A 20,962-nucleotide genomic window follows, 5' to 3' on the forward strand; every position below is an offset into this window, starting at 1 on the left:
AGCTGGAGATACATAAAAAAATATAAAACTATTCTGCTTGGTAGGATATTGATATCTGGCAGTACTGGTTGCAGGAAATCTTAACCTGGAAGGAGCGTAATAGAAACTGCATGGGCAGATCTGAAAAGGTTAGGGAGGCTCTTAAGCGTGTATCTGAGTGCCTCTAAAATGCTAAGATTAGACCATTCACAACAGTGAACTGATGGTTTTGGAGTCTGCCCTTGTTTCCTTAGAAATCAGAAAAGGATTAGAAGTGTCTCCGGAGACTGATCTGCAAACAAGTTATGTGGCGTATCTTTGGTGTGAGTAAGCCTGTTCAGTAATGCTGATCTTGGAAAGGGGTTGTTATCTTCCAATGAAGAAGTTACTATTGATCATTCTCAGTGCAAAAGTTCACGACACTGCATGAATTGTGTGTGCCTACTGATAGATGTAGGAGGAGGGAGCTCTGAAACAGGGAGCAATTTGGAAAGCTTCAGGGTTTGCTGTCTGACTCACAGCACTGAGTGTATCAACGTTGTATCAACAGGCTATTTCTTATGAATTAGTGAATTTGTGATTAAGCTGCTTGAATTGAGTATCTTGGATGTGTTTCCAGGAGATGTGTCGCAGAGCTGTCTTGTCTGAGACTAGCTGGATTCTGGTAATTCCAGGCGCTCTCATATTTTGCAACCTGTGGGTTTGGTGAAGGCTGAGCAGATTCTTGTGAAGAGCCTGTGGGCATGGTGGCATGATGTAGAGAATGCTGGTGTTTCCTCCTGCTAGTGAAGAGGCTGTTTGGGTGCTGTGTCCCTGCAGAAATGACTTTAACTGAATTCCTTGTCCATCTGCACTGCAGTGGCCTATGCGTTCTTTAAGCAGATCAGCTGAGCTCTGGGAGCAATCTTGTCAGAACTTGCCTCTACCTGCTGAGTGGCCAAATAAATTACCATAAGTAAGAATAAGGCCTATTAGCACTGAATTATTAACATATGTTGTATTGTACCAGATAGAGAAGACTTCCCCTCTTTACAGTAGCCTTGCACTAAGTTGGCTTTAACACTACTTTCCTTCAGATAACATCTTCAGTGTTTTTAGAGAGGGAGCCTTTGAATCCAGGTAGCTGACACTAACGAAATCCTTCTGCGTATGTTGCTTTAACCTCTCAAGTGGCAAGTTGTCCGATCAAGAAATGATGAAGATAATATATTTAAACCCTTTTAGAGAAGGGCAGTATTGGGTACAGTTTGTATCTGTGACTCTCCATGAAGATCCTGAAGTTAAACAGATTCTGACATCATTAGGGGAAAATGCTTCTGACCTGTGAGTGTGCTTGGTTGTTCTGAGAAGTGTCTTTTTTTTGAAGTACGTGTGGCAATAAACTGAAGTTTGTTCATGTGCTTTTCCTAGCTTTTCTGTGAAGAGGCGTTTTTGTCTTGAATGCTGTGCAGGGATTTAGAGAGCAGTAGTCTCCCTGGGTTGTTCTAACTGCTCAGTAATAAGCTTATTGCCACAATGCAGCAACAGTTTGAGTGGCAATGGCTCAGAGTGCTGGGCTGCAGGCAGCTTCTGTGGCTGGTGAGGTCATTACAGGCTGGAACTGTAACACTGCACGCAAGCTGTGGCTTTACTCAAATGACTTATTCCCACTTGTGCCCTTGGTGGTAATTGCAGACTGTAGTGGTTAAATAAAATGAATGCGGTTTAACACAGTTAATTTTTGAGAGCTTGCCTAGTAGAGGGCTGGCTAGTGTCTTACATACAAGCTGTTTTTGTTGGATCCCAAGCTGCAACACTAACAGATCATATGAATGGGATACTTATCTCGTCATCTCAAATGTCACTATCTGTAACATGTATAAGAGTAGGTTGAAAAAGGGACAATGAGATCCTTTAAGAAAGGTAGCTTGTAAATCTTTTGTGAAACTTAAGTTGCTCAAATTTTCAACAATAAGAAGCTTTCTCAGTCTTCAGGTGATCTTTTATTAGCCTGATTTCCTATGGAAACAAAGCTTACATTTAACTTGCTCATTTCTTTATTTCTGACTTTTGAACCTGCTTGGAATTTGGACTGTGCAGAGTTGTCACATCCTACAAGGATCAGTTTCTAAAGCCCAAGACAAGTGGTCAGCTAAAGATCTTATCAATAATGTCCTTGCTGATGGGAAGGGAACACAACTACCATTAAGTTAAAACGTCACCCTGTGAGTAAAACTCTTTCAAAGCAAACCCTGCTTCAGTCTCCTGTGAAACTTGTTACTATTTCATATTAGTCTTCAAAGATGATTTTCTTCCTTATGACTTTAAATATATTTCCCGTTTTCTTAAGGCATATCCCATCTTGTTTTAAATGCTAAGATGTGCTTGCTTGTCTTGTGCAGCCTTGAGTCCATTTTTTTTAATGATGTCGCAGTGCCAAAGTGATACAGAGGGATCCAGTCTTCATTTTCAGTGTCAAAGGGAAATGAAGATTTAGACTTCTCAGAGTGCACAATTCCTTTATGAAGGAATGAGACTCAAAATCATGTGATGTTTCTCTTCTCGAATGACCTCACAGAACATAAGTAGCAGTTTGCACAACAGAAGATGAATGATTCAAGAAGATGATGAATTATGTGTTCTCTGGTGTCTGCCTTGTGACACAGCTTGAGTTTATGGTGTGATGTAACACAGCAGAATGAGTTGTTTTGGGGTGGGTTTTCTTCTACAGGAGACTCTTCTAGAAAAGAAGCAACAAGCTTACAGGTGGTTTTACTTTGTTTTATGAGACACATATACTAAAGACACAGAGATCTTGATTTTAAAGCATTTTAAAAGATGCTGTGTTTCTAGTCTAGTCTGTGCACACGCACCAGCGTGTGGGTGAATAAAGTGATAGGAGGGACACTGCATACAATTTAGCAATTACAGCGTCAGCAAGTCAGAGTCTAGCCTTGTTTCCTGTACAACCATTAAAGCTGTACATTAGCTATCTGTAAAACTATATCCATCTTCAAGGCCTTGTAAGTCAAAAAGGGAGTTTTATTTCCAAAGTGGGCTGCTCCTGGGTAGTTATAACAACTGAGACTTCAAATGCAAGATCTGACAGGAAATGTATAGTCAAAGCAGTGGCTATTTATTTTTAGCTTGGCTTACAAAGGAAATGGTGCAGTCCATTAAGTCTCATGTGTCCTGTCCTCTCTGGTGGTCTTGGACAGCTTCAGGCAAACTTGATAGTCATGAAGACTGGCAGCTGGATGAGACACAAATTCTTACCTTTCTACAGGAAAAGGTTAGTTGTGTTTTGAGCTCAAAAGCTCTTTCTGGTCTGCTTGCTAGCAGATAAGCACAAGGCGGTTCTTAGTGTAGTGGTAATAGGGGGAGGGGGCTATGAATACAATTGTGGAGTGGTGCAGTGAGGAAGTAGAGCCACTGAGATGATATGAAGGGTATACAGTTCTGCTGCTTGTGGAACAGCTTGATTTATTTTTTTTATTTTTTTTTATTTAATTTACTAGGGGGGAGAGGGAGGGAATCCGTTTGAGACCAGCAAAGCGCATGAGCTGAGTGGGACAAGGGACTCTCCAGTGGTATCTTACACTCTTGTCTCAAATTGTTTTCCAAACTGCTGCTGTTTGGCAAGTGTAACAGCATGAGCTTAAATGCTGAGGTAATTTTTTTGTCTTGGAGGTGAGATGCTTAGCAACCAGGAATTCTATTTTTGTAAAAATGGATCTTTGCATGCAGCCAAAAATTCATGGTGTTAAGAAGTTTCCTTGTTGTTGCTGCATTACAAGGCTGCTAAGTAATAGGCTGTTGTTGCTGGTCTGTTTGTAAGTCTATAGTTTATGGAGCAGTTTTTATAAACAAAAAATGATCTTCCTGCTTGATTGGAGTATGGGGTGTAGAAAAAATGCTGACAGCTGAGCATAGCTTCATTGAAGATAAAGTTTCTTGTTTCATTTAACTCTCCTCCGGTATTGGAATGGGAGTTATCTCTGAAACAGCTCTATCTAAATGTCATACAACTGGTTGCTCATAAGAGCACCTTCAGACTAGTGTGCATCACAGAAGCGCTTGCGTTATTAAAACAACACACTGTGCATTTTGTGTGCATAGGCTGCACACATGCAAGGAGGACAAGACAAGGAAGGCTGCATTATGAACTGTGATATTGCTATAAATCTGTTTTCTCATCACACAGCAGCACAGTGTTGCCACCTCTACTGCAAATCTCTTGGCTCATGCTTCACTGGAAATGTTCCTAGAGAATCAGTTCAGTATCCTCTTTTTCTAAGAGTGGTAGTGTCATCTTAGCTACTGAACATGCAAGTTGTAACGCTAGCAATGTGTTACTGTATAAGGTACCGTTGTAGCTATAATTGCCAAAGGACATGCACAAGGCAAGGTATGTTGCTACCTTTTCACCCTGACTAGTGAAAGAGGGGTGGATATTGCTGCTTTAATCTTGCTTTTCCTTCATGTGCAAGACTCTCTGTGTTAAGTAACTTTATCTTCTGTGTTGTAGTTCTTATTGGAGAAGTGAAATGCCAGCTGGCTTGCCAGCACTCTACAACCATTGCAGACAAACCTTGTCTTAAAACTCAACTAGTCTGAAATGTCTGATTTGTGTATGTTGCTTCCTCTTGATGTAACAGAGGCTTTTCAGATGTGTATAGTTCTTTATGCAAAAGAAAGGTGATGTTTGAGGCTTTACATATTAGCCAATGGTTTTAGTAATGATAAAAGTCAGATGATGTTCATGGCATGGTTAGACCTGACTGTTTGCTTAAGTGATGAACCATATTGAGGAATACAGTCAGACTGATACCTAGCACTTCTCCTGGGGGATGAAAGGAGTGGGAGTAGCCAGGTTTGAACAGAGGATAACCTTCCAACTTGCCATTTAGCCTGTCTTCAGAGCTGGTTACGGTAACAAATACTCGTGACTTCACTGCCTTGTCTATTGGCAATGTAGAGACCTCCAGACAACCTAATCTTACGCCTAGTTCACTGTGTGTAAGATAAAGCTGTGATAAAAGATCAGTACACTTGGATATGACCTTCTAAGGGTTGTTCCATTTGCTGCTTCAAGGCTGAATATGTTTAGGGACCTTGGGAAGATTTGCAGAGTTGCTGATGGAAAATAAAGCTTTTGAAAATCCAGCATGTTATCAGCTGTTGACTGCCTTATAGTGCCGTGATCTTAAATGGCTGTTTAAAATACTTGGTCATAGCTTATGAATTTTCTGCAGCTTTGTTTTGAACTTGCTGGGACCTTATTAGAAGTCAGAAGCACTAATGAAAAAAATCAGTGACTCAGCTACTGTATGTTGTGCTTTCTGTGTTTTCAGACATGCAGCTTGCATCACTGAAAATGCAAATGTTAAATATTTGCTTTCCTTCCTTAGGCCGGGTTGATGTTGACCATGTGATAACAAGGAAAATGCAGCTAATAGCAGAAGCTGAGGTAAATATACTCTAATGCTTGCTTACGGGGAGGAGCGGGATCATTGACCCCAAATGTCTTTTGGACACAAATATCCCTATTCAGTCATAGCTTGAGTGCAGTGATTTTTTTTTTATACAGCCCTCTTTCTATCTTCCTTCTCTCTTCTGACTTTGCACAAGAGAGGTGGTATTATCAAATGCAGTTCTGTCTTACTTGACCCCAATAGGTTGAAGTCCAAAGATAAGAATGAACTTTGAGGCCTGTAAATAAAATGGAACTTCCCTCACCACTAACTTTTGGCAGTGTGATTATCAGCTAGCATACTTGCATATTTAGTCTTTAGAATGCTCTGTGTCCTGCTATCCACTGAACAAAGGCTAGCATGTAACCTGTATCCCACAGCTTCTGTTGCCCTGGGTATGGAAATGACCTTCCTGAGCCTTGGTCCCACTCTTTTTGTCAGTGAGCAATATGCCCAAAGAAAATAGCACTGTGTATTTGTAACATTATTACATTTGTGTGAGCTGCCATTGTCTTAGGTTATGTTAAGGTGATTTATGCCCAAATTAAATGAAGTTAGCTAACAATGAACTGCACCCTCCTTGTTAACCATTGTTTTGTAGCACACATGTTCTTCAGGCCAAATCGTCCTGTACTCTTGCTTAATTTTATTGCAGAGAATTCCATGGTAAAGATGAAGTAATCTAATTGTGCCACTCTTATGTGAATATTGGGAGTGGATGTTTACAAGACAGAGAAATATCTTGCACCTTTCAGAAGTTTTCCTGTTTAAAAGTCTTTTCACCTCTATAGGCAGTGTGTAATTTGTAATAGGTATAAGTAAAGTATATTTAAACGTCTTCTGCAAAGAGTGTACTGCTTTTTGTGCTGAAACTCCTGAAATTCAGCACATTAGAGGAATAGTCAGCTCTGAATTTTATTTCATGTGTTGTCTTCTCTGAATGAGAAGGACATGATAGAGCAAGCCTCTCATCTTTTCTCTGTGGATAAAACAGTCACTGCAAATCACTAAGTTGGCAACAGATGTCTGCATGAGAAAGCTTTGGCTGTTAAGCACACGTAGCTTTAAGTTCTGTGTTCCAGGGAGCACTAGCTGGTTGCAAGGGGACAAATTGATCTTTGATTTCTTTCTTCAGAAATGTCTCTTGTTTCTAAATTTTTTTTTTCTGGCCTCCAGCTTTGAGATACACTAGTTTGTAGACAAGGTGATTTCTTGTCTGCAAAGAGAATTCAAGAAAACCAGTAGTGGCACTTTAATTACTGAAGCTTCTCCCAAAACACAGAGAGCTCAGGTTTTAAACCCTGAGTTAAGCAGCTTGCAAATTTGTTTAACATCCCTCAAAGCTACAACAATAGCTATAAAGCTAAGTAAAAATCTCCATCTACTGCAAAATTCCTGAGAATTCTGGAGTGCCTGGCCCTTTTGTTGTGTGAACCACTGAACAAAGGCTTGGATTGCAGTTTACCTTCCAGGTGACAGGTATCTGAGGTCTAGAAAGATGCTTCACTCAGAAAAGTGCTGGTCACTGGCAACTCTGACTGATTTAAATGGGATTTGTAGGTGCTAGGTGCTATTTGTGCATAGGATGCCTTCATGCATCTGTAGTCCAGTCTGAAAATCTAGTCCTTTGTTCATCCTAAACTGGGTTAAGAATGGTGTATTGTGTCACTTGGTCAGGGCTGGATGTTGTCATGTTTCAGTGACTGAAATTACTAACTCCGTTCGAATGAGTAAAATGCTGGGGAACTTTTGCAACTTTTAAAGTAAGCTACAGGGTTACTTCCCTCAACTCTCTCTGACTTCTCATCAGTTATTGGCCAGCTTCTGGCTGGCATGGCATTCTTTTCACACTAGTCTCCCTTTTTGGTTTTGTAATGATCTGATTCTTTTGTTAAAAACTTAATGGTGACAGCTGAGTGGATCTGCCCAGTTTCTTGTTTGAGACTTCAGGCATACTTTAGGAAACTCTTGGTTAAGTGCTTTCCGTTGGGGGAAGCTACGACAAGGCCATCTGTGCATCCGTGCCCTGTCATAGTGAAGGCTGGTGGGAGGTGTATTCTCTTTAAGTTTCTTTTTTTTGGTGACTGGCTAGAATGCATTTGGCTTATTGAGCACTAACATTACTCTGGCAATTGCTCAAGTAGATTTGCCCTTTGAATGGCAGTAGTAATAGTTGATAATATAGCATGATATGTTGTGCAGTTTTGTGATACAGAATTACAATTACTGTAGGGTCTATGCTCTGGTTGTATTTTATTTAATCTATTGAGAACTCATGTCCTGCTCTCCCAATCCAAACATGCATATGTTGGTATTAGCCCTGGAGGGTTGTATTAGGAGGAGGCAGTCTCAGCAGAGTGCCAACTAAAGGGAAGAGGTAGTTTAAGGAAATCATTTCTGTTAAACTCTTGCTGAGAAGAGATTAGGCTGAAAAAGGGGGAGAGACTAAAAAAAAAAAACCCAAAAAAACGGAGTTTTGGTAGGGATGAATAGTGCTTTGTTTGGCATGGAAATTTGAGTGCCTCGAGGAGCAGGAATTTCTATTTGACTTTCTTGGTAGGGATATGTGCATGCAAGCTGTAAAAGCAGGCTGTGCCAGAGAGCACTGGTGTCTTCTGTTACAGGTCATAGTTCCAAAGTACTCAATGTTTTGGGGTTTTTTTTCTCTTGTTTTTAAAGGAACAAGTCCACATCTCTTGCAGAGACAATCTTCTTCTCTGCCTACCAGAAAAGCAATATTTAAGAGTAGCCAGCTCCTAAGAGCTTCTGTTTCATTAAGCACTGGTGAAGCTTGTTTATTCTGTACTGGCAGCTGCCAAATAGGGGAAAAATGTTTTTATTAAGTTAAATATTAATCTGCGCCTCCTACTGAAGCTTCTGTTTCAAGAGATCGCTCTGGATCTGACCATTATGAAACAGGAGGAATGTAGAGTTCTGATGCATCTTGACTTCAGGGTCTTCCGGTTTTATGTGGTCTCACTTCAGATTGTCTTGTATTTCCTGCCAGAGAGTTAGACTTGCTTACTTGGCTGTTGTTGCATTAGAGAGTAGTATTTTGTAAGAATACATCATCTATTAATATATTATGTTAGCCTACAAGTTTTGATTCTAGAGAGGGCTTTTTAGCTTAGTTTTTTGGGTGATCTACTGTATAAAACCAATCCAAGTGTGATTTATGCTGGAAAATGATGGATATATCATGGATGACAAGTGTCCATCAGTGGAAATAGACTCCTTAAAATATAGCTGTGGAAAGAGGTTTACATAGGGGGCAGACATACCACTGCTGCAGCTTAGACCTAACAGATCCTGTTTCAGTTATCTGGCTTTTCTGTCTTTTCTTAGACCTTGTGCCTGTTCCTTTTTAGCAAAAACAATGCTGTTCCAGCTTTCTTTAGCATAATAGTTAGCCACTGAAACATAAACACCTACTGACAAATGAGCTCAAGTGTCACACATGCCTTTTTGAGGAAGTGTAATTTTTGTGCACAACTTCCAGGCTTTCTTTCCCTCCTTGAAAATGGATTTCTTGGTTTTGTTACTTTTCAGCTGTAAAGATTACAAAGTAGGTAGCAGTCACCCTGAAGGTGATCAGGGAAACATATATGTTTCTTAAGCAGCTGATCAGTAGGAAGACTAGATGAAATAATATGTGGTTAACATGTAGGAAGACTTGGACCTTGAATTTGGAAGCAAACTTGAAAAATCCCAGGCAAAAGGATGGTCAGACAAATGTTGCTAGTAGACACTTGCATAAGAAACCAAAACACAGTATGCAATTAGATTTGAAGTCATTTCTTGAAACTTGCCTATTTCCTGTGCTGAAGATGATGGCTATCTGGCAGAGTGTTCTCAAAAGTTTTATGGGTCAGGAGCTCAGGGGATAGCTTCCAGCCATGCTTCATCACTAGGCCCAAGTATTGGGAAACCTTTTGGTGTCTGAGGACTTGATGTTAAGGAACTAAATTCTCTTAAGTCTTATAAATCACTGTCTTCTGAAGTACCAGAGATCTAAGGATCTTTAGATTCCCAAAGTTCTCACTGAAATACAATGAATGTATGTTCTTGTTTTCTTGAGGGAATTAATTTTGCCTGCCTTTTTCTAGTCATAAGAATAACATGCCACTCTGCAAATCTCAGGATCCTCTCTGCATATAAAGAGTAAGAGAATTTGCACCACAACAAAAAGCTATCCAGAGCTCAGTGTAGCACTTTCTGCAGAAATAAGTAACTTTGAACATTTAATCATTAATTCTCCTCTAAATGCATCTGGTTTTAAAAACTCTGCCTGGGGTGTGGAAGATTAGGTCTTTGAAAGCTCATGTTATGAGACTAAATAGCAGATTCAACTATGTTGCAGACAGGACAATACAGGAATGAGTTACATGTGCTAGTCTTCAGGCAAGACAAAAGGGATATGAAAACATCTTGGCATTTTACAATCTGCCTTTTGAAGATGAATTATAGTCCTTCTCTGGATGACTTATTGATGAGGGGGATGCTCATCAATGGTTTTTCATGCACCCTTAGAAGTCAAGGTCTCTAGTAAACCAGATGCTTCAGAAGTTGCCTTTGTCTAATAAAATGAGAGAAGAAAAATATGAATAGGCTAAAATGGTGCAACTTTGTCACAGAACTTTGTAACAGAACCTGTATAAAGCTGTCTGAAGAAAAGGGAGCGTATGAAATTCAACTAGGATATTTGATCCCCTGAATTCTTGAACTTCAGTCTTGCTGCCTACCAGTTTTCTCTCTTGCTGCTCAGTCTTAATGCTTAGCAACGGTACCCTGTTTTGTTGCTTTAGTGGAAATTTTCCGTGCATTCTGTAATTTCAGTGGTATGTGAAAGTTTTAATCCAGTGGTAGCAGTGGAAGGGTAAATTTGGTCCTTCTTCCTGTACTCACATCATTGAGATTGCTTCTGTGTTAATGCATGAGAACATCGATGGTGATTGCTTAGCCACAAGCATGGAAAGGTCCATTTTTCCCTCAGTAACACTAGATGGGTTAAAAAGTAAATCTTGTTGTACTTGTTTGGTATGCTAAGGTTGTAACTGGTTAAAATTGAGAAAAATTTTCTGGGGCTCATGTGTTAAGGTTAGCTCAACCTTTTTGGCACCATAAAATATGTGAAATACCTGCCACTCCAGACATATATATGAAGAGCAGTATGTTTACTTTATTCCTCTGTGTTGCATCTGATAGAGAAGATAAACATTACTCAAAGTCCTCTGGCCTGAGGTGTGTGAACAGGCCAGGATAAGTCCCTGATCTTGTCCAAGTTGGCTCCAACTGTTGGCAGATGATACAGGAATGTTTTCTTGATGCCTTGCTCTGCCCTGCTCCAGGATAAAAAGGAATATAAATATTTTATGAAAATGTATCCAGAAGAGTTAAACAATTTTCTGCTCCTTTTTTCACTCTATCAGCAATTGAAGCCAGCTTTCATGAAGGAAGTAGACAGTCACTTCATGGAGTTTGTGAACAGTTTGGTGGCAAAGTCAGCACTCCTGGATTCCTCATCTTCAGCCTCCCTCTTCCCAGCTTCCTGCTCAGAGAAGGAACTGCACAAAGCCAAGTAAGTCAGTTTTAAGCTGTCCCTATAACAAGGTTATGTTTCCTGGAAGCCTTATTTCCTTTCTTGTCTCAAATGTTCTCCTCTTTGTTTGCAGGACCTTGAGGGCCCCTCCAGAACATGGGAAGATCTTTACTGCCAGAAGGTCCCTCTTGGAGTGAGTAACTTAACTTCACGTTTTCTATTAAATTGACTGAAAATACCCTTGACAGCAAACTAACTAGCCTTTGCTTTGAGGTACTCTCCCCACCACCACCTGTGGTCTTATGTTCAAATCCCCGTGGACTAATCCATTTAAGCTTCTCTGTTTCTTTCTAAAACATCTCTACTACAGCTTGCAGTCTTCCTGACTATAAACCTTAATTACAGTCCTCTCAGTACCACTAAGATAATGGCTAATTATCCTTTGTCTGAGGATAAACCAAGGAAGTGTCTGTGTAGACTGACAGCCAAACTGTGCGTTAACTTGAGTCTTTTGAATGGGGATGGCAGTGATGTCATCTTACCTTACTGTGAAACACTTTGAAAGCTAACATGCTAGAGGTGTGGTATGCTATGTGAATGGCCTGATAGCATTTGAATCTCTCCCATAGTGAGCTGTTTGAAGTGAGTCACATCAGGACAATCTACCACATGTTCATCGCTCTTCTCATTGTCTTCATCCTCAGCACACTTTTAGTAGACTTCATTGATGAAGGAAGGTAAGAATACTTTGGAAAGACAGGGACCAAGGCTGGGAAATGCTCACTTCCAAAGTACCACAGGTACATGAAACTCAGAATGGTGCAGAAAGAAGGGGGAATCTTGCCTTGGGATGTTGTTGGAAGGGGGGTTTTCAACTTGACATACTTAAAATATATGCTAGAATTCCTGTTGAGGGTATATGATCATTTCAAATCAGATAGCTAGATGTTAGGAAAATCCTACAGATTGGTGTATTCCATGAGAATTATGGCCAGCACAGTTCAGCCTAACACTCTTACTTCATCACAAGGCTGGCAAAAGGAAGGGGTCATTATTGAATGTGGACTGCTCTAGTTGAATATATTTAATGAAACAGTAGCTTTCAGCTGCTTGTGTTGCCTGAAGGAGGACTGTGTTTAAATACTTCAGCAGTCCTTCCTCTGTTTAAAAATGACAGTTCTGGAACACTGTACTTGTGCTCCAATAAAAATAGAACTTCTTTTTCCTGGGGAAAAAATCTCAAGGATATTGGTTAAGATTGTGCTTTGCAGGTAGCCAGTTCTGAACAAGATTGTGAAAGACTGCTTTCCTCACACTCGCTTGTTGCTTTAAATAGTATCTTTTTGGCAAGCTGTATCCCATGTACACAAGTAGGATTACATGTTTATCTTGCTGATTAGCTGATCCTCAGTGTACAAAACTAGAGTTGTATCTTGATTATTATTGTTCCTCTTGTCTAGATATAAGAACAAGCTTGTGCACTATTGAATATTGTTTAGCTGATCCTAACTTAATAGTGTATGGACACTGGGGGAGAACAGGTATTTACCTCTAAAATCAACTAATAGGGCTGGATTCTCTGATTACTTTAGAAAAAAAAGAGAGGAAAAAAAAATATCATTGCTGTGGTCGCAGCTAGATCTGATAGTTTAGATCCAGTTTGCAACTGAGCCTCTGCATGAGAACAAATAAATTGTGTTGGTGTACTCTGTACTACCTTCTTCTCTGACCTTGTCTTAGAAGAGCTGCTTTTGCGTAGGAGTAAGCTCTGGTGACTTTAGTCAGTAAGGCTGAACATCCTTTTGTTTATGTCGTTATGTTTTAAGCTTGATTAATAAAGTACCTGGTGCACACCATGTGGACATATTTGAACTGACCATCTGATGACCCTAAGCCTTTTGGGTGACTTCTAAATTGAATCCATGTGGAATGCCTACAGTTTTCACAAAGCAGAATTAAATTAGGTTTGAGTGCTAGATGTTAAAATACCTCATGCCTACAGAGGTGGGGAAAAAGCCTCTTTAAGTGTTAAACTCCTGGGAAGAACTGATTCTTAATGTAATAGTGATGATGTCTTTGGAGTGTTCCCCAAAAGCTCTTTTGGACCCTGGTTCAGCAGTGGATCATTTAGTCACGTGCTTGTTCTTAACTGGGATGAGTTGAGCGTACTCTTAAAGCACATGCTGATCTTAAAGATGTGCTTAAGCCCTATGAGATTTGAAGGTAAGCTGTGTCTGACAGCATTGATGGCATGAGTCCTTCATCTCTTATTTTCTGATGTGCTTGTGGGTGGCCACTTAAATCTGCCACAGACAGCCCTCTGTTCCTGAGCTGAAAATTGCCACAGTCACTTCTATCTAGACTGTCAAACAATTATGATCTGGAAGCTTTGCATTTTGTAGCCACTTAGTGGAGTAGAAATGTTTCTAATGAAACAGTGGACACTGAATATTGTCTCTTTCCTTGTGCCTTCTAGGCTGGTCCTAGGATTTGATCTCTTGGTCTTTGTTTTTGGAAAGCTCCCAGTCGTCTTCTGTACTTGGCTGTGCATGTTCTGTGCCACAGTTATTGTTCCATACAACCTTTTTGTCTGGTGGGCCCAAGGCTACTACAGTTCCTCCCATCGTGTAATCCACTCTCTTTTCTATGGGATGTTGTTCACGCTCTTCCAAACAGCTGGGCTTGGATTTGGACCAACCTATATTGCTATATCGTATGCCCTGCCTCCAGCTTCCCGTTTTATTGTAATACTGGAACAGGTAGGTCCCTACCCAGTATCTTTGGATATGTTGAATCTTGTTTTCAAAATGGAAAGGGTCCTTTTTCATAAGGAGTCAAGTGTTGCTTTTATTCATTAAATTAAGCTAGGGCTGTGGATGAGTTTGTCTTTGACTTCAAGACAGACTTACAGGCAGCAAGTCTAATGAGACGAAGTAGGTGGTAAACTTCATTTTGACCTGGTAACCACTTGGTTTTTTTACCCTGTATTTAAAATTTTACTGCGGGGTTTTTCTGAACATACTTCAAGGCTGAATTTCTATTTATTTCTAGTTGTCTTGTGGATGCTAAATGCTTAAAACCAGTTTTAAGAACCTGTTGTACCATAGTTCACAAGGAAGCTGTAACATCCCTCTTTAAAAAAAAAAAAAAAAAGACAAGTACGTAGTCAACAAGTAGTTCCTGTTTCCCTTTCTGTTCCCAAGAAGCAACTGTCTGTCTTGCAGTCAGAACTTTATTGAAAGTGGAATTTTCTTTTTCTGGAGAAGGAGAGGAAGAGTGCAAGAGTGTGGAGGAGTGGTTAGACCATCAGGTTAAAACAAGGATGTTCAGAGATGAGAGTGTAGGCTTAGAGAATTAACTTTGGACTAGTCCTTCTTTTGGTATTTCAGTGTTAAAACAAACAAAAAGCCCTGCTTGGTAGCTGTGGACTATTTATATGGGGCACCGCCTTATTCCAGTGTAGTGGTAATTGCTGTAGAACACATCTAACTTCAAGGAGTCGGTTTCAAGACTTTGAAACACACTGGCCTGTTGAAATGGATAGGGTTTTTTCCTTCAATTTTAAATTAATGTTAATTGGTTAGTGACTTGCTGGTGTTATTCAGAATCCTTGTGTATGATGTGGTCCTGTGAGTGTAGATGAGATGTGTTTTGACTCTCATGAGCCATGATTGTTTTACTGTAGGTTTCACCTTGCAGTGTTTTAAATTCATGTCAGTTAAACAGGCTTGTGGGCAGAGGAAGCAGCCCTTTCCTTGTGAAAGGGGTAGTAAATTGGAGAGAAACCAGGATGTTGAAGGTGTTACCTTAAAATGCTTGATCCAGTCTTTATTGGGAAGTTGGGAAAGTGAGAGTATTAAATTGATATTCTCTTTGTCTTACAGGTTCGTCTTGTTATGAAGGCTCATTCATTCATCCGGGAGAATGTACCCAGAGTCTTAGCCTCTGTAAAGGACAAGTCCAGTGAGTAACTTGCCCTGCTTTTTTTTGACAGCAGTGCATAACCAGCTCTTGTTTTCCCTCCACTGCTTTGAGCTGCCCTCATGAATTGGAGAGGTAGGATTTGAAAGGGTGGCTTTGGATGGAGAGGTCATGAGGCTCTAGGCTGGCCTTTTGCATCATAATTTTAGCCTGAACCTTTTTGTTTGGTATTAGGCAACAAGCTAGATTGTTGTTCAGGTCTAAGTCATCTCTGTATCTTGAAGTCTTTCTTCAACAGGACTCCTTATTTCTGCTTGTAGGAGGAAAAGGTGTTTAGGGGCTGCCTGCACACCTCCAGTTCAGTGCTCTAGTTGAAATGACAGCAACTGTAGAAGCACAGAAGCTCTTTCAGCAAGGCATGCTAGAGCTGGACATGAACCCACATGTTGATACAGGCGCTACAGGCTCCTATCTTCCCTAGGAGGAAAGGAAACGTGATATCAAGGTGTTAGCACTGCGCTGTTAGTCACTTGTTAACTGTGCTTCATGGCAGGGCGATTCCATCTGATAGGTCTAGTTTGTTGTATTCTCTGCAAATCCCATACCTTTAGTTCCAGACTGAGGGTTTTTTTGAGGTGATAAAAGAGTTCTATGTTGTGAAAGGGTACTGGGGAAACCGAACTGTCGGTAAGAAAAAAACGGCAGTGTCTTTTTTTTTTTTTTTTTATTTCCCCCTCTTCCAGGCACAGTACCTATTCCCAGAATTTCTCAATACCTGTACTTCCTCTTTGCTCCCACCCTCATCTACAGAGACAACTATCCCAGGTAATGTGAGCAACACCAATAGAACATTAAAGTAGTCTAAAAACTGAAGCCAACATTAAGCATCCCTGGATGCGATCTATTCAATTTGAGTTGGAGCTTTCATAAAGATGTAGTTAAGTCAGTAACCTGGCAAGGGCAGGACTTGGTCACAAAAACTCACTCTAATACTAATAGTATTTTGACTTTACCATTCTGGTTTTATTTCTTTGGGAAGTGCACTTGAAGTGAAACAAATTAAGAACTTGCTACTGAATATTTCATGATACACAGTTCCTGCAGTAGGCTTGTGTGTTGTTTTACGTGGTGCTAATAAGCAGCCCTCTCTTGAGTTTGAAGAGATAGGCTGAAGCCTTTAAAACTGGGAACTCCCAAACTTTTCTGTACTTTGCTGGATTGCACTTCAACAGTGTCGAGTCAGCAGTCTTTTACGTGACTATCGGGCAGATCACCACCTCCTACGTAATTGCATAATGTGCCTTCCAGATACTTTTCCATTTATGGAATTGCCATAGTTGTCCTACTGTATTTGAAAGTGAAGCACCAGCAATTTGGGCAGACATCTTTTGGATGCCAGGAGATTAAGAACTCTGGGACTCAAAAAACAGATTTTTTTAGAGTATAGTTTGGTAAAGTGAGTAACAGAAGGGAGGTGTTTGCTGCTTTGGGGTCCTATTTAGATATCATATCATGTGTTCTTTTCCTTAGGAATCCCACGATAAGATGGGGCTATGTGGCTACCAAGTTTGCACAGGTGAGTAGTGCAGCTTTCCGAAGAATGGACTTTCAGATATTGTCTAAATTGTATTGCTAAACAGTTCTCCCTTTGGCATTAAATCACTGTTTACTTGGTGTGGGCTTAACAGAAAAGAATACTTTTCCGTGACTAAAAAAAGAAACAGAGATCTTGCTGCACTAATGGTTGTGTCAAAGAAAAAAAAATCCTTGCTTAAACAAACCTTTAGACTCTATTCTATACAAACCAAAGCTGTATATGTGTGTGGGGAGCGCAATATCTATGCTCTGGCGCTCTTTCTTTACAGTGATTGTACTGCACTGGCACAGCTACCTGTCTGCAGATATTCAGACCAATTTTGAAATAATGAGGCCTGGAGTCCAAATCTTCAGTGCTTATTTGAGCTTAAGGTTGACCTGATCTTCACATTTCTGGACGTGAGCTTCAATAGCTTCTTGTGAATGTGTTTCCAAGTAATGGCTTTGCGAGGAACAGCATGCATTCATGTTTTAAAAAGCAAAACAATTTTAAAAAAAAGGGAAAAACAAAGCATGAAAAAGACTTTGACTGCTTGCTCTTTCACAAAAGAGAGTGACAAAGCACACACCTGGCTTACAGCAGTCAGAGTATTTAAAGCAGTGGCTTGCATTTTGACCTGAATTTCCAGAACATGGGTTCATGAGCCAGAGAAGGGCTGTAAACATCCCCTTTGGGCTAAAAGTAAGCTTTAATATTTGATTTAACTACAGTAAATATTTTTCAATTATTTCTTCCCTTGTCTTGGACCTAGATCACAGGATACTTTCCCCGCTTACTTTGGCATTGGCACAGATCTTTTATGTCCTAACTTCTGAGTTGATGTAGCTAGGAGAAACTTTTGCAGCTGCTGTACTAGAAAAGACAAGTTGATTTTGCTCCTGGCTGTCAACATGGTAGAGAGATGGCTGTGGCTTACTTTCTGCCTGGACCCTTAGGGAAGTTTATTAGCAGCAATGTAAAATAAATTATTTTGACTTGTGTTGGCAGCTGCTGTTACTCTTCTAGGACTGTCAAGGGGTGGTGTGTTAATTGTGCATTTTCTCTTATGGAGTCCAACTTTTGTTTTTGCTCCAGGTGCTTGGTTCACTTTTCTATGCCTACTACATCTTTGTGAGACTCTGCATTCCTCAGTTTCCCAATGGTAGTCAAGAAACCTTCAATCTTCGAGGGCTGGTCCTCTGCATCTTCAACTCCATTCTGCCAGGTAAGACCCAGATTCATTAGTGACTATGGAAGAGGCAGAAGGGAGGGGAAATGCTTCATATGAGATGCATTCGTGATAGGCAAGGATCAGCAAAGGAGGTCTTGTGGGCAGACTTCAGCATTATGGTGTTAAACTTTAGAGTCAGCAACACAAAATAAAAGCTTGGGTTTGAATTTAACTGTCTTCTAAGTCAAGTTCTAGGCTCTGTGGCAACCTTGCTATTGCCCACTGGGTAAACATGGCCTAGTGTGGAGAGAAGCTGAAATGCTTTTACTCTTTTGTATAGGTAGCATAAAGCTTATCTGTGTCAGTGCCTGTAAGAACAGTCTTGACTGCATTACATGTTCTTGCTTATAGCTGAGAGAAAATACTACAAAACCAGTCTGAATCTACCTTATTTCTAGGTGTACTGATTCTCTTCCTCGTTTTCTTTGCATTCCTTCACTGTTGGCTTAATGCGTTTGCTGAGATGCTGCGCTTTGCGGATAGGATGTTCTACAAGGTAAGAAGCAGGAGTTATAGTTTATAAAAGCAAGGGTTATAAAGCTTCTAAAATACATTTTCCTAATGAAAAGGAAAGAAGAGAAAACTGAAGATTGTTTTACCAAACAAAACATCCACAGGTTTTTGCTTGCTTATGCTGTTAGGGCTTAAGTTTGTTGTGGTGCTGTGGAACAGATCTGACTTCTACTTGGCAGTCTGAATTGTTTTTAAGGTAATATACCCTGTGCACAAACAGAACCAGCCACCAGACCTACCCAGTAGTTCTGTTAGCACTCTTTTTAATCTTTTATCGTCTCAGCCACTGCAGTTTGGGATGAAACCAAACTTAATATACAGAGTAGAACGGTGAAAGTGCAATGGAATGCATTATTTCACAGTGCAACTTATATTAGCTTGGTATTATTGTGATCAATATTTTTCAACTTGATATCCCAGAAAAGACCTGTAGAATGTTTTATGCTTAATTAGATTTATACTCTTTCAACTGTGTTTTCAGGACTGGTGGAACTCCACTTCTTATGCAAACTACTACCGAACCTGGAATGTGGTAGTACATGACTGGCTCTATTACTATGCCTACAGGGACTTCCTTTGGGTGAGTAACAAGCAGATGTATTCTTTTTGTTAATTAAACATTTAACCACCAAGCAAGACAGTACATTTGTCAAGATGCAGCATCACTGTCTATTGAGAAGCACAAAAATGCCTTGCCTCAGCTGTTGTGGGTAGCCACTGTGCTTTTTAGAGATCCGTTGCTCATTTCCAAGTCCTTACTGTGTGTAGAATATGGGCCTGAGATGTAGGAGTGTAAGGATTGACTCAACAGTCTGAACTCATGTTGTACTATTTTGATGAGCTATGGTAGATGCTTCATGAGTGGGCTCAACCTGAGTGCTTATGCAGGAGACTGGAAGTATGCCTAAAGAAAAACACCTAAAATCCAAGGTACTCTGTGAAGCACTTAGCATTTCATGTATGCCTCTTGGCTGGAGCAGGCACTTCTTGGCTCAGGTAAAAAAAAAACAACCAAAACCAATGTTGAAACAATGAAACTAAAAACATAGCAGAGTAGTTTATAATACTTGGTATTCTTCTCTCTTCCAGTTTTTTGGTAAGAAGTTCAAAGCAGCAGCTATGCTATCTGTCTTCACAGTATCAGCTGCTGTGCACGAATATGTTCTGAGCATCTGCTTTGGCTACTGCTATCCAGTTCTCTTTTGCCTGTTTGCATGCTTTGGAAGTAAGTTCCCAGGAAACAGTATATGAGTGGGTTGTGGGTTTTGTGAATTGTGGGGGTTTTGTTTGGTTTTCTTTTTTTTTTTTTTTTAAACAAGAATGCTTTGCTCTTCTGATGCCAGTTATCCTTTGGGCACTAACACACGGAACTGTTTCTTGTCCAAGAGTTGCAATTGTGGGTCCAAACTTTGTGAATGGATTTTTGCAGCCAAGTAGCTTAATAGATATATGTATACATTGGGTTTGCAAGCTTGGGACTTAGATGAGCAAGGTATGGATGGGGAGGAAGAGAGAGAGGCTGCTGTTCATGTGACACTGTACATATTAAAATAGCGCTGCTTCCTGTTTGCCAAGCCTTAGTTGAATTGCTGCATGTCAGCAGGCTGGAAGTCTTCCTCTTTAAAGTCATAGTGTAAGACAAGTATTACTTTGCTACTGCAGTGAGGAAGAGAGACCATTTAGAAGTTAAAGCTCTAGCATTTCATTTTGGGTTTTGAGTTTGAACAAGTTACAGGGCTCTAATAAACTCTAGGCCACCTCTGCCAGCATGTTTTGGTCACCAGCATAACACAAACAGTATTGATCCCCAGAGGCTTATAGCTGGGCCAGCTTGTTGGCAAACTTATTGGAAGTAAATGTCAGAATCATCTCATAGTATTTGCTCTACTGCCAGGCATAACCAGATTTTCTTGCACTATGCTGACCTCACAGAGCAGCCTTGTTGCTCCAGAGATGAAGTGAAGGGAGCGAAAGATCACATGAAATCAGTTGGTCTTTGATTCTTTAATCCTGAGTTTGTTTCTGAACGATGTTTCTCATTTCACCTCTTTCCAGTGGTCTTCAACTTCATCCTTAATGACCGTCGGAAAGGGCCCATCTGGAATGTGATCATGTGGACATCCCTCTTCCTGGGCCAAGGTGTCATCATTTGCCTCTACAGCCAGGAGTGGTATGCCCGCCAGTACTGCCCTATGGAAAATGTGAGTGACTGGCCTTTCTTGCTGTGGAGACAGGGCAGAAGTTAAATGGCACGAGCCTTTCTGGCAGTATGCTGTATCTGTTCATTAGGAGTTATTTAGTCTAGAAACTGTAGACAATCTAGGAAAGCTTTTTCTAACAAAAGTGCTTTCATTAGTGCTCTTTCTATGCTGATAGTATTTCACTACTTGAAACTGAGAGTGTTTTTCTGACATTTCTGAGGACATAAGCCATTACTTGAGAGTATGCTAGGCCATTCAAGCCCTGTGAATGGAAGTGCAGCACTGGGCCAATGAGGTCAGGAGAAACTTTTCTAGGAGGTCCACAAAAACAGCTTGTTGGGCCTCTCCCAGGCTAGAGTGGGTGGCAGTGAGAATTGGTTGCCTATAAATGGTCAGTTTGGGGTTTTGTTGGTGTTACGTTCTCTGACTTACAACTCATTTTCTTGGTACCAGATTCTGTTCTACATAAAACTTCTTGCTGTCCTAATTGATTTCAGTTTTAACCAAAGGTATCCTCAGGCAAACTCTTATTTTGATTCTCCTCAGTTA

At 40.4% G+C, this 20,962-nt stretch overlaps 1 protein-coding gene across 11 annotated transcripts in view; it reads left to right on the plus strand.

Moving 5' to 3' along the window:
- SOAT1 (sterol O-acyltransferase 1) overlaps positions 1-20,962 on the plus strand; it is a 30,569-nt gene that overhangs the window by 6,424 nt on the left and 3,183 nt on the right. For 5 of the 11 annotated variants that reach the window (XM_069789690.1, XM_069789689.1, XM_069789693.1 and 2 more), the window contains exons 3-15: positions 5,370-5,428; positions 10,862-11,010; positions 11,105-11,164; positions 11,601-11,708; positions 13,448-13,730; positions 14,856-14,934; positions 15,636-15,717; positions 16,423-16,468; positions 17,564-17,693; positions 18,098-18,195; positions 18,694-18,792; positions 19,302-19,437; positions 20,268-20,413. In XM_069789690.1, coding sequence (XP_069645791.1) covers positions 5,370-5,428; positions 10,862-11,010; positions 11,105-11,164; positions 11,601-11,708; positions 13,448-13,730; positions 14,856-14,934; positions 15,636-15,717; positions 16,423-16,468; positions 17,564-17,693; positions 18,098-18,195; positions 18,694-18,792; positions 19,302-19,437; positions 20,268-20,413 — 1,475 coding nt within the window. Of the gene's footprint in view, positions 1-3,514; positions 3,629-5,369; positions 5,429-10,861; positions 11,011-11,104; positions 11,165-11,600; positions 11,709-13,447; positions 13,731-14,855; positions 14,935-15,635; positions 15,718-16,422; positions 16,469-17,563; positions 17,694-18,097; positions 18,196-18,693; positions 18,793-19,301; positions 19,438-20,267; positions 20,414-20,962 lie in introns of those variants that run through there. The other 6 variants (XM_069789695.1, XM_069789694.1, XM_069789699.1 and 3 more) reach the window with 2 other exon arrangements.

Source organism: Haliaeetus albicilla, chromosome 8, assembly GCF_947461875.1.
Source record: "Haliaeetus albicilla chromosome 8, bHalAlb1.1, whole genome shotgun sequence".
NCBI lineage: Eukaryota > Metazoa > Chordata > Aves > Accipitriformes > Accipitridae > Haliaeetus > Haliaeetus albicilla.